General features: G+C 49.5%; 1 protein-coding gene across 4 annotated transcripts in view; it reads right to left on the reverse strand.

The window, feature by feature from the left end:
* Nucleotides 1–12,509, reverse strand: part of LOC121274091 (phospholipase D1-like) — a 139,934-nt gene that overhangs the window by 42,180 nt on the left and 85,245 nt on the right. For all 4 annotated transcript variants that reach the window (XM_041181255.1, XM_041181262.1, XM_041181248.1 and 1 more), the window contains 5 exons: nt 7,848–7,997; nt 7,393–7,476; nt 4,061–4,142; nt 3,371–3,481; nt 194–400 (listed from right to left, as the gene is read on the reverse strand). In XM_041181255.1, the coding sequence (XP_041037189.1) occupies nt 194–400; nt 3,371–3,481; nt 4,061–4,142; nt 7,393–7,476; nt 7,848–7,997 (634 nt within the window). The remainder of the gene's footprint in view (nt 1–193; nt 401–3,370; nt 3,482–4,060; nt 4,143–7,392; nt 7,477–7,847; nt 7,998–12,509) is intronic.

Below are 12,509 nucleotides of genomic sequence, written 5' to 3' on the forward strand. Positions count from 1 at the left end.
CACTCACGCGCACACTCTCACTCACGCGCACACTCTCACTCACGCGCACACTCTCACTCACATGCACACTCTCACTCATCACTGACCAGAGCTGGAGTCCAGGACATTTCTGGACAACATGGCTGGATGCTGAGTAGCTCCAGCCATCCCATCCAGGAATTCTGAAGGAAATACAGATCAGTGCCGCCCTTACCGTTTGGTTGTTTATTCCGACGGACGGCGTGCATACATTCCGAGAGACACTGCCCACGTCGGTCAGTCGGTGCTCATGATCATCCCACCTCCCATATGCCAAGTCAATGCCACCGACGAATGCAACCGATTGGTCAATGACCACTATCTTCTCATGGTGAGCCCACAGGTAGACAGAGGAGGAGACATGGTCCGGGTGCCTCATCACCTGTGAGAGAAGGAGAACACAGCAACAGAACAACAACAGGTCAGTACACACTCAGCAAACGAGTAAACACTCACAAGGCCGTGTGGCAACGCTTGGAAAAGCTTCACCGGCAGGAGCACGTTTCAGGAACTTGGTCAAAGCACACTTGGGACTTTGTTCATTTGTAATCCTGATGATCCACTAATAGGGTGAAACTTCCTCAATAATCAAACCTGCCTCCAAATCCATTCATGAAGCTCTGCTCCAGAGGGAGGAGCAGGAGTGAAAACAAACTAATGGGCAGGAGGGAAAATTCAACAACAACAACTTGCATTTAGAAAGCACCTTTAACACAACAGGCTATCCCAAGGTGGTTCACAGGAGCAATTATCAAACAAAACTTTACATTGAGCCACATAAGGAGATATTATGGCAGGTGACTAACAGCTTGGTCAAGAAGGTTTTAATGAGTGTCTCAAAGGACGAACGAGAAGTATAGAATTGGAGAAGTTTAAGGAGGGAATTCCAGAGTTTCGGGTCCAGGAAGATGCAGAGCTCAGTAGACCTTTTATTTTAATTCTGTAAATTAAGGAGACCTGCATTTTGCAATGTGTTGTGTCACGACAGCACATCACAGCCCTGAATTACTTACGGGCATATTGAACTTTTTAAGTAAGACTTGTGTTTTTAAAAAGATCTACAAGCAAAAGCTGGCTGAGTATGTAAAGTAACAATTTTCTGGAAAGTCCCTATGTATATTATACTTGATGAACTAGTGCAGAGAGGCCTTGGAATGTCACACCTAAAAAAAGGTGTCACGGCCTACTTCAGAAAGACAATTGAAAGGGAGGAGATGCAATGCAAAAGGCTGAACCTTAATGTCCTGTGGTTATGGAGACAATGGAGACTGATTATCACATCTCAGTCTCTTGCTGAGTTATATCTCAGAATGTGGAAATAGTCTGAGTTGAAAGAGAGCAGATTCTGGGTGAAAGACATGTTTGTTTGTTTTTCCCTTCCAGGAATACACAAGTAAATGGGTAAAAAAAAGCAGTTGCAAACGTAATCTGTGTGTTCTAGTTCTAGTGTGTTAAAGTGTGCTGTGAAGGTCACAGCAGAAGAACAGCAACTAGGCATGCCTGCAGCTTGCAGGTAAAAGTCCCTCTCTGTCTCCATGTGGCTTGGGGCAAGTCAGCAAAACCACAGTCAATAAGGAAACAGGACAACTCCTTCAGCTAATCTGCAGAACCAAATGTCTCCAAACCAACTTCTCAACTGCCAAAGTCAACTCTACTGGAATCACCCAACATATGGCCACGACATTTTGTCATCTACCCATCGCTGATAAGCCAAAGACTGACATGTATATCCTTTTTAGCTTTTATATTTGGACTCAACTTCTCATTCATGATCTGTGTGTATGTGTGTTGCCTTTTTCATATTTTTTCTCGGGTTTTTAGTAACTAATAGACTTACTCGTTCTTTTACTCATGAAAGCCTGGTTAAACTTGTTCCTTCTAAAACATAAATACATTTGGACTGGGAAAAGGTAGCCACAAGGGAAGGGATCCCATTTAAATGAACCTTGTTGCGACCCACTGAGAGAGATGAATAAAGAAGGGGAGACAATTCATTTCTCCTCACCTGGAAGCACAACAAATTGGGGTCCTGTGCGGGAAGTTAAAAATTTGGGGTCATAACAAACTGGGGGACTTCCAGGGACCAGTCATAACAATTGTAATTACTTGTATACCGAAATGTAATAATTGTGCAATTAAACACACTTCCAAATCTGCGGACTCTATCACCTAAAAAGACAAGGGCAGCAGACACATGGGAACACCACCACCTGCAAGTTCCCCTCCAAGTCACTCACCATCCTGACTTGGAAATATATCGGCTGTTCCTTCACTGTCACTGGCTCAAAATCGTGGAACTCCCTCCCTAACAGCACTGTGGGTGTACCTACACCACAGGGACTGCAGCGGCTCAAGAAGGCAGCTCACCCACCACCTTCTCAAGGGGCAATTAGGGTTGGGCACTGAATGCTTGTCTGTCTGTCTGTCTATCCATCTACCTACCTATCTAATAAAGGCACAGCAACCTATCGTAGAGTAAGGAAAAGGGGGAAGCAGAAGAGGCCAGAAGTGTTCATTCTTTTGGGGTGGGTGGAGGGGGGATATGGGTGATGTCATGAAGGTGGAAGGAGACAGTCACACTCTAAAGGAGGCCAGTTCAATGACTTGTCACTTGTACTGCCAACTCTGTCCGACAACCTTTCAAGCTCAGCTTCCCTTCGAGAATGCAGAGTTATTACATTTCCTTCCAAACCATGTACTGTACCCCCCCACCACCCACCCCCCCCCCCCCACCCCCCCCCCCCCACCCCACCACCCGCCCACCCCCCTCCCCTCCTCATGTTACAATAAGGATACAGAGGCACTGTGGAAGATGTCAAAGAAGAGTTACAAGGGTGAAACCTGAACTGGGAGGTTAGAACTATCAGGAAGGATTGAACAGACTGAGATTCTTTTCACTAGAAAAATCAAGAGCAAGGCTTGACCTGATACAGTCTTTAATATTACGAAAGGGATCGATCCGATAGACGTGGAGAAGATGTTTCCAGGTGGGAAGGAGATCAGAACCAGGGCCGTAAATAAAAGATAGTCACTAATAAATCCGATAGGAAATTCAGGAGAAAAGAGAGTGGTGAGGATGCGGAATTCGACACCATAGGGAGTTGTTGAGGTGAATAGTATAGATGTATTTCAGGGGAAACTGGATAAACACATGAGGGAAAAAGGAATAGAAGGATGTGCTGATGGGGTGAGATAGAGTAGGGTGGGGGGATGGGTGGAGGCTCATGTGGAAACGCCAGCATGGACCAGTTGGGCTGAATGGCCAATTCCTACTCTAGAAATACTCTCTAATACTATATGTCTTACATTACAAAACCTGTTGAGAGCTGATTGTGAGTTGAAAGTAACGCACCTTAATGTTGGAATGAAGACGTTTCAGAGTCTGCTTGCTGTATTCACTGTTGATACCGAGCGCAAGCTCCACCTCTTTGTAGAGGATCACAAAAATCTTCACCCCTTGTTGCTGCCGGGTCAAAGAAGGAAGGAAAGGAATCAATTGAAATCAGCCCCGCTTCAATGATTGCTGAACATCACAATATACACATGGAATCACACAGCATATTGATGTGGATTGAGGGATGAATGTTGGCCAGGCCACCTAGGAGAACTCCTCTGCTCTTCTTTGAAATAGCAGACATGGGATCATTTGCGACCACTTGAGAGGACACTTCGGGGCCTCGGTTTAATGTCTCATCAGAAAAGCAGCACCTCTGACAGTGCAGTGCTCCCTCAGCATGGACATCAAGCCTGTCAGGCTGGATTATGGGCTCCAATCACTGGAGTGGAGCATCAGCACGTGACCATTTAACCAAATGGACATGACTGATACCCAACAGAGAAGGCCAAGGCCACAAAATCTTCCCTTCACTATGGCCTAGAATGTGTGTTTTGAGGGTCAGGGAGGGGGAAGGGTGAGGGACAGACAGCAATTCCACCCCTCACATGGTCTGTTGCTATGGCAGCAGGCAATGGAGATACATGGGCAGCGCACGTGGACCTGCCCTACAATGCACGCGCACAGACACGGCAGAGAGGAACTCACGGCTTTGCGTTTGAGTACGTAGTCCAGCCTCCAGTGATTCCCTTCCACCACCGGCCTCTTGAGAAAGATTTCTGGACTCAGCCTGTGCTCCACCAAGTCAAAGAACAGAAGCGTGTTAAATAGTTACTGAAATACTTTGGAACCAGCGTTCGACTTAAGGCCTAGAACTATCCCTGGTATCACACAGTTAATATCTGGACCATTTTCTCAACCATTTTCCCCTCCTGTCCTGATGGTTTAGTATTATTTAATCTCCGGATGTGAACAGCACTGGCAGGGCAAAATTAATTTCCCTGTCCTTAGAAACTAGTTGGGCCTTCTCCTTGTAGCACTGGAATGGATGGCTTCAGAGGGGATTAAGAGTGAACCACATCAGTGTGGGACTGGAACCACATCAGTGTGGCACTGGAACCACATCAGTGTGGGACTGGAGACACATTGGGGAAGGACTGGAACCACGTTGGGGAGGGACTAGAAGCACATTGGGGAGGGACTGTAACCACATTTGGTGTGGGACTGAAACCACGTTGGGGAGGGACTAGAAGCACATTTGGTGTGGGACTGGAACCACATTGGGGAGGGACTGGAATCACATTGGGGAGGGACTGGGACCACATTGGGGAGAGACTGGGACCACATTGGGTAGGGACTGGAACCACATTGGGGAAGGACTGGAACCACATTGGGGAGGGACTGGAACCACATTGGGGAGGGACTGGAACCACATTGGGTAGGGACTGGGACCACATTGGGGAGGGACTGGGACCACATTGGGGAGGGACTGGAACCACATTGGGGAGGGACTGGAACCACATTGGGTAGGGACTGGAACCACATTGGGTAGGGACTGGAACCATATTGGGTAGGGACTGGAACCATATTGGAGAGGGACTGGAACCACATTGGGGAGGGACTGGAACCATATTGGAGAGGGACTGGAACCACATTGGGTAGGGACTGGAACCATATTGGAGAGGGACTGGAACCACATTGGGGAGGGACTGGAACCACATTGGGGAGGGACTGGGACCACTTGGGGAGGGACTGGGACCACATTAGGTAGGGACTGGAACCATATTGGGGAGGGACTGGAACCACATTGGGGAGGGACTGGGACCACATTGGGGAGGGACTGGAACCACATTGGGGAGGGACTGGAACCACATTGGGTAGGGACTGGAACCATATTGGAGAGGGACTGGAACCACATTGGGTAGGGACTGGAACTATATTGGGTAGGGACTGGAACCATATTGGAGAGGGACTGGAACCACATTGGGGAAGGACTGGAACCATATTGGGTAGGGACTGGAACCACATTGGGGAGGGACTGGAACCACATTGGGGAAGGACTGGAACCACATTGGGGAGGGACTGGAACCACATTGGGGAGGGACTGGAACCACATTGGGGAAGGACTGGAACCACATTTGGTGTGGGATTCGAGGGTGGTTTTCTTTTGCTGATGGACATGAGTGTATTGGTTGGGTTTCTGGGATGGCCTGGCTGTTGCCATGGTTATTATTTTCTGTTAGTGCCACCCAACAAATCATCAGCTTAATTTAATTCAACTTCACAACTCCCCAGAGCAGAGAAGGTTAAGGGATTTAAATGTAATAATAATGTTTAAATCAGTGAGAGCTTAGCTAGAGTAAATAAAGAGAAACTATTTCCAATACCTGAAGGATCAATAACCAAAGGGCGCAGATTACGAAATGAATGGTTAGGATTTGCAATGCACGGCCTGATAAGGTGGTGGATACAGATTCAATAATATCTTTCCGAAGGGTATCGGATAAATGAAGGAGAAAAAAATTAGAACGATTGGAACTAGAAACAGAAAATTCTGGAAAATCTCAGCAGGTCCAGCAGCATCTGTGGGGGGGAGAAAGAGAGCTCGGATTTTTAAAAATATTTGTTCATGGGATTTGGGCATCGCTGACTGGACCAGCATTTTCGGTTTATATTTCAGATTTCCAGTATTTGGCTTTTATCAAAGGGTGGAGCACTAACTGGATTGCTCTTCAAAAGAGTCGGCACAGACTCGGACAGACAGGCTAGCTGACATCCTCCTGTGCCGGTCTATTCCCTGAGTGACTCGCAGCGGTGGAAGTTGGACTCAGGGCCTGTCTTGTCTGGGGGTATTGACCTATGGGATGTCCGCACCCCTGTGGTACCTCACTGTAGGGTCATTTTTCATTGGTGAGGGATGTGACAGATCATTTGACAGCAATGGACATTTTACCCCAACCCTGCCCAGAATCAATGCCAACAACAACAACAACTTGCATTCATATAGCACTCTTAACAGAGTAAAACATCCTCAAAGGCATTTCCCAGGAGTGTAAGTCAACCACGACTGGACACCATGGAGCCATATGAGAAATTCTTAAAGGGTTTGACAGGTAAATGCTGGGAGGCTACTTGCCCCTGGCTGGGGAATCTCGAGCACGGGGTCACAGTCTCAGGATAAAGGGGGGCATGAGTAGGCCATTCAGCCTCTCGAGCCTGCTCCGCTATTCAAATAAAGTCATGGTTGATCTGATTGTGGCCTTAACTCCACTTTCCTTCCTACACCCTCTATACCCTTTGACTCTTGTCAATCGAGAATCTATCTAACTCAGCCTTAAAAATATTCAAAGGCCCTTCCTCCACCGCTTTCTGAGGAAGAAAGCTCCACAGACTCACAACCTTCTGAGAGAAAACATTTCTCCTCATCTCTGTCTTAAATGGGAGACCCCTTATTCTTAAACTGTGGCCCCCAGTTCTCATCTCTCCCCCAAGGGGAAACGTGCATTCAGCATCCACCATATCAAGACCGAAATGAGGAGAAATTTCTTCACTCAGAACGCTCTGAGTCTTTGGAATTCCCCACCCCAGAGGGTTGTGGATGCCTGGCCATCGGGTATTTCCAAGAGGGCGGTTGACAGATTTTTAGGAACCAAGTTAAAGAAGGGGGCATGGAGATAAAGCGAGAAAGTGAAGTTGAGGTGGAAGATCAGCCATAATCTGATTGAATGGCAGAGCAGGCTCGAGGGGCTGAATGGCCTACTCCTGCTCCTATATCTTATCAGGACAGGTGAGCAAAAGCTTGACCAAGGAGATAAGGTCAAAGGTAGCCTCGTGAAGAGGTGGAGTGGGACAGGAAGGGATCCTGATCATGAACCAGCATACATGAAACCCTGTTTCGCTGTTGCTTCCTAACAACGTACATGATACAGGTTGAACCACTCTTCAGTGAGCCCAGAGCATGGGGGAGAAACGATTGGAAAAGAATCAGAAATTAAACACCAACATCACATCTCAACAGATCAAAGTGATGCTCTACTTACCACCAATCTGTGATGAATATTTCCTCTCTCGCATCTTCCAAAGCATCTGCCAAATCTTCAAAATATCCTTTAGCATTTACGTACCTGTGAATAAAGTGAAGCCGGGGTTAAAGGGCATTCATTTATACAGCACCTCATCATATCTCAGACAAACCTGAAACACATTGAGGTGGGGGGGGGGGGGTGGTAGGAGAGTGAGTAGGGTTGGTGGAGTTGGGGGGGAGGAGAAGGGGTTAGGAGTGGAAGGTAGGGGGGCAGAGTGGAGTGGTGGGCAGGGAGGAGTGAGAGAGTGAGGGGTGTCCATGTGGAAAATTGGTTGATCTGCTGAAAATGATTCCCCCCCTTAGGGTTTTTGGGCTCTTGCTGTGCTGATACATTCGTACGCCACCACAGAAACAGGCACAGTTAGGAACTGAGGAATTTAGTTTTCCGTATATTGCGCTCTGGTTGGTTACCATTTACACAGCGTGTTTTCATGCACAGCACTGAAGGATTTGAAGCGCTGATCTTCGAGGAAGACTGCGGCATGTTTGTGAATGAATTCTTCAATCATTTGACCCCACCAGCGAGCATGGCGGTAATTGTTGCATTTGATGATCAAAGTCCTGGATTGGGACAGAAGGAACATCGTCAAATTCATATTTCAGATTCTGTCAGCATTGTCGCTCTGACAGTTCAGCACTACCTCAATGCTGACCCTCTGACAGTGCAGCACTCCCTCAGTACTGACCCTCTGACAGTGCAGCACTCCCTCAGTACTGACCCTCTAACAGTGCAGCGCTCCCTCAGTACTGACCCTCCAACAGTGCAGCGCTCCCTCAGTACTGACCCTCTGACAGTGCAGCACTCCCTCAGTACTGACCCTCTGACAGTGCAGCACTCCCTCAGTACTGACCCTCTGACAGTTCAGCACTCCCTCAGTACTGACCCTCTGACAGTGCAGCACTACCTCAGTACTGACCCTCTGACAGTGCAGCACTACCTCAGTACTGACTCTCTGACAGTGCAGCACTCCCTCAGTACTGACCCTCTGACAGTGCAGCACTCCCTCAGTACTGACCCTCTGACAGTGCAGCACTACCTCAGTACTGACCCTCTGACAGTGCAGCACTCCCTCAGTACTGACCCTCTGACAGTGCGGCACTCCCTCAGTACTGACCCTCTAACAGTGCAGCGCTCCCTCAGTACTGACCCTCTGACAGTGCAGCACTACCTCAATGCTGACCCTCTGACAGTGCAGCACTCCCTCAGTACTGACCCTCTGACAGTGCAGCACTCCCTCAGTACTGACCCTCTGACAGTGCAGCACTCCCTCAGTACTGACCCTCTAACAGTGCAGCGCTCCCTCAGTACTGACCCTCTGACAGTGCAGCACTACCTCAATGCTGACCCTCTGACAGTGCAGCACTCCCTCAGTACTGACCCTCTGACAGTGCAGCACTCCCTCAGTACTGACCCTCTGACAGTGCAGCACTCCCTCAGTACTGACCCTCTGACAGTGCAGCACTCCCTCAGTACTGACCCTCTGACAGTGCAGCACTCCCTCAGTACTGACCCTTTGACAGAGCAGCACTCCCTCAGTACTGACCCTCTGACAGTGCAGCACTCCTTCAGTACTGACCCTCTGACAGTGCAGCACTCCCTCAGTACTGACCCTCTGACAGTGCAGCACTCCCTCAGTACTGACCCTCTGACAGTGCAGCACTCCCTCAGTACTGACCCTCTGACAGTGCAGCACTCCCTCAGTACTGACCCTCTGACAGTGCGGCACTCCCTCAGTACTGACCCTCTGACAGAGCAGCACTCCCTCAGTACTGACCCTCTGACAGTGCGGCACTCCATCAGTACTGACCCTCTGACAGTGCAGCACTACCTCAATGCTGACCCTCTGACAGTGCAGCACTCCCTCAGTACTGACCCTCTGACAGTGCAGCACTCCCTCAGTACTGACCCTCTGACAGTGCAGCACTCCCTCAGTACTGACCCTCTGACAGTGCAGCACTCCCTCAGTACTGACCCTCTGACAGTGCAGCACTCCCTCAGTACTGACCCTCTGACAGTGCGGCACTCCCTCAGTACTGACCCTCTGACAGTGCAGCACTCCCTCAGTGCTAAACCTTCGACAGTGCAGATTTCCTCAGTACTGACCCTCCAACAGTACAGAACTCCTTCAGCACTCCTCGACAGAAATCTTTTCTCCTCACTGGCTATGGGTGAGGTTCCAGAGGACTGGAGAATGGCCAATGTTGTTCCATTGTTTAAGAAGGGTAGCAGGGATAATCCAGGAAATTACAGGCCGGTGAGCCTTACGTCAGTGGTAGGGAAATTATTGGAGAAGATTCTTCGTGACAGGATTTACTACCATTTGGAAGCAGATGGGTGTATTAGTGAGAGACAGCATGGTTTTGTGAAGGGGAGGTCATGTCTCACTAACTTGATCGAGTTTTTCGAGGATGTGACAAAGACGATCGACGATGGGAGGGCAGTGGATGTTATATACATGGATTTCAGTAAGGCCTTTGACAAGGTCCCTCATGGTGGACTGGTACAGAAGGTAAGGTCGCACGGGATCAGAGGTGAGCTGGCAAGATGGATACAGAATTGGCTTGGTCATAGAAGACAGAGGGTCGCAGTGGAAGGGTGCTTTTCTGAATGGAAAGATGTGACTAGTGGTGTTCCGCAAGGATCAGTGCTGGGACCTTTGCTGTTTGTAGTATACATGAATGATTTGGAGGAAAATGTAACTGGGCTAATTAGTAAGTTTGCAGACGACACTAAGGTTGGAGGAGTTGCAGATAGTGAAGAGGATTGTCAAAGGATACAACGGGATATAGATCGGTTGGAGACTTGGGCGGAGAAATGGCAGATGGAGTTTAATCTGGACAAATGCGAGGTAATGCATTTTGGAAGTTCTAATACATGTAGGAATTATACAGTAAATGGCAGAACCCTTAAGTGCATTTATGGGGAGAGGGATCTGGGTGTACAGGTCCACAGGTCACTGAAAGTGGCAACGCAGGTGGATAAGGTAGTCAGGAAGGCATGTGGCATGCTTACCTTCATCGGCAGGGGTAGTGAGTATAAAAGCTGGGAAGTCATGCTGCAGCTGTACAGAACCTTGGTTCGGCCACACTTGGAATTCTGGTCACCACATTACCAGAAGGATATGGAGGCGTTGGAGAGGGTACAGAGGAGGTTTACCAGGATGCTGCCTGGTCTGGAGGTTATTAGCAATGAGGAGAGGTTGGAGAAAGTTGGATTGTTCTCACTGGAGCGACAGAGATTGAGGGGCGACTTGATAGAAGTTTACAAAATTATGAGTGGCCTGGGCAGTGTAGATAGTCAGAACCTTTTTCCCAGGGTGGAAGAGTCAATTACTAGGGGACATAGATTTAAGGCGAGAGGAGAAAACTATAGAGGAGATGTGCGGGGCAAGTTTTTTACGCAGAGGGTAGTGAGTGTCTGGAATTCGCTGCCAGAGGAGGTGGTGGAAGCAGGTACGATAGTGGTGTTTAAGAGGCAGCTTGACAAGTACATGAATAGGATGGGAATAGAGGGATATGGACCCCAGAAGTGCAAAATGTGGGGCAATATGATCGGCGCAGGTTGGAGGGCCGAAGGGCCTGTTCCTGTGCTGTACTTTTCTTTGTTCTTTGTTCACTGACCCTCTGACAATGAAGCACTCCCTCAGTACTGACCCTCTGACAGTGCAGCACTACCTCAGTACTGACCCTCTGACAGTGCAGCACTCCCTCAGTACTGACCCTCTGACAGTGCAGCACTCCCTCAGTACTGACCCTCTGACAGTGCAGCACTCCCTCAGTACTGACCCTCTGACAGTGCAGCACTACCTCAGTACTGACCCTCTGACAGTGCGGCACTCCCTCAGTACTGACCCTCTGACAGTGCGGCACTCCCTCAGTACTGAACCTCTGAGAGTGCAGCACTCCCTCAGTACTGACCCTCTGACAGTGCAGCACTACTCAATGCTGACCCTCTGACAGTGCAGCACTCCCTCAGTACTGACCCTCTGACAGTGCAGCACTCCCTCAGTGCTAAACCTTCGACAGTGCAGCACTCCTTCAGTACTGACCCTCTGACAGTGCAGCACTCCCTCAGTACTGACCCTCTGACAGTGCAGCACTCCCTCAGTACTGACCCTCTGACAGTGCAGCACTACTCAATGCTGACCCCCTGACAGTGCAGCACTCCCTCAGTACTGACCCTCTGACAGTGCAGCACTCCCTCAGTACTGACCCTCTGACAGTGCAGCACTCCCTCAGTACTGACCCTCCAACAGTGCAGCGCTCCCTCAGTACTGACCCTCTGACAGTGCAGCACTCCCTCAGTACTGACCCTCTGACAGTTCAGCACTCCCTCAGTACTGACCCTCTGACAGTGCAGCACTACCTCAGTACTGACCCTCTGACAGTTCAGCACTCCCTCAGTACTGACCCTCTGACAGTGCAGCACTCCCTCAGTACTGACCCTCTGACAGTGCAGCACTTCCTCAGTGCTAAACCTTCGACAGTGCAGCACTCCCTCAGTACTGACCCTCTGACAGTGCAGCACTCCCTCAGTACTGACCCTCTGACAGTGCAGCACTCCCTCAGTACTGACCCTCTGACAGTGCAGCACTCCCTCAGTACTGACACTCTGACAGTGCAGCACTCCCTCAGTACTGACCCTCTGACAGTGCAGCACTCCCGCAGTACTGACCCTACCACAGTACAGCACTCCCTCAGTACTGACCCTCTGACAGTGCAGCACTACCTCAGTACTGACCCTCTGACAGTTCAGCACTCCCTCAGTACTGACCCTCTGACAGTGCAACACTACCTCAGTACTGACTCTCTGACAGTGCAGCACTCCCTCAGTACTGACCCTCTGACAGTGCAGCACTCCCTCAGTACTGACCCTCTGACAGTGCAGCACTACCTCAGTACTGACCCTCTGACAGTGCAGCACTCCCTCAGTACTGACCCTCTGACAGTGCAGCACTCCCTCAGTACTGACTCTCTGACAGTGCAGCACTACTCAATGCTGACCCCCTGACAGTGCAGCACTCCCTCAGTACTGACCCTCTGACAGTGCAGCACTCCCTCAGTAGTGACCCT

Source organism: Carcharodon carcharias, chromosome 2, assembly GCF_017639515.1.
Source record: "Carcharodon carcharias isolate sCarCar2 chromosome 2, sCarCar2.pri, whole genome shotgun sequence".
NCBI classification, from domain to species: domain Eukaryota; kingdom Metazoa; phylum Chordata; class Chondrichthyes; order Lamniformes; family Lamnidae; genus Carcharodon; species Carcharodon carcharias.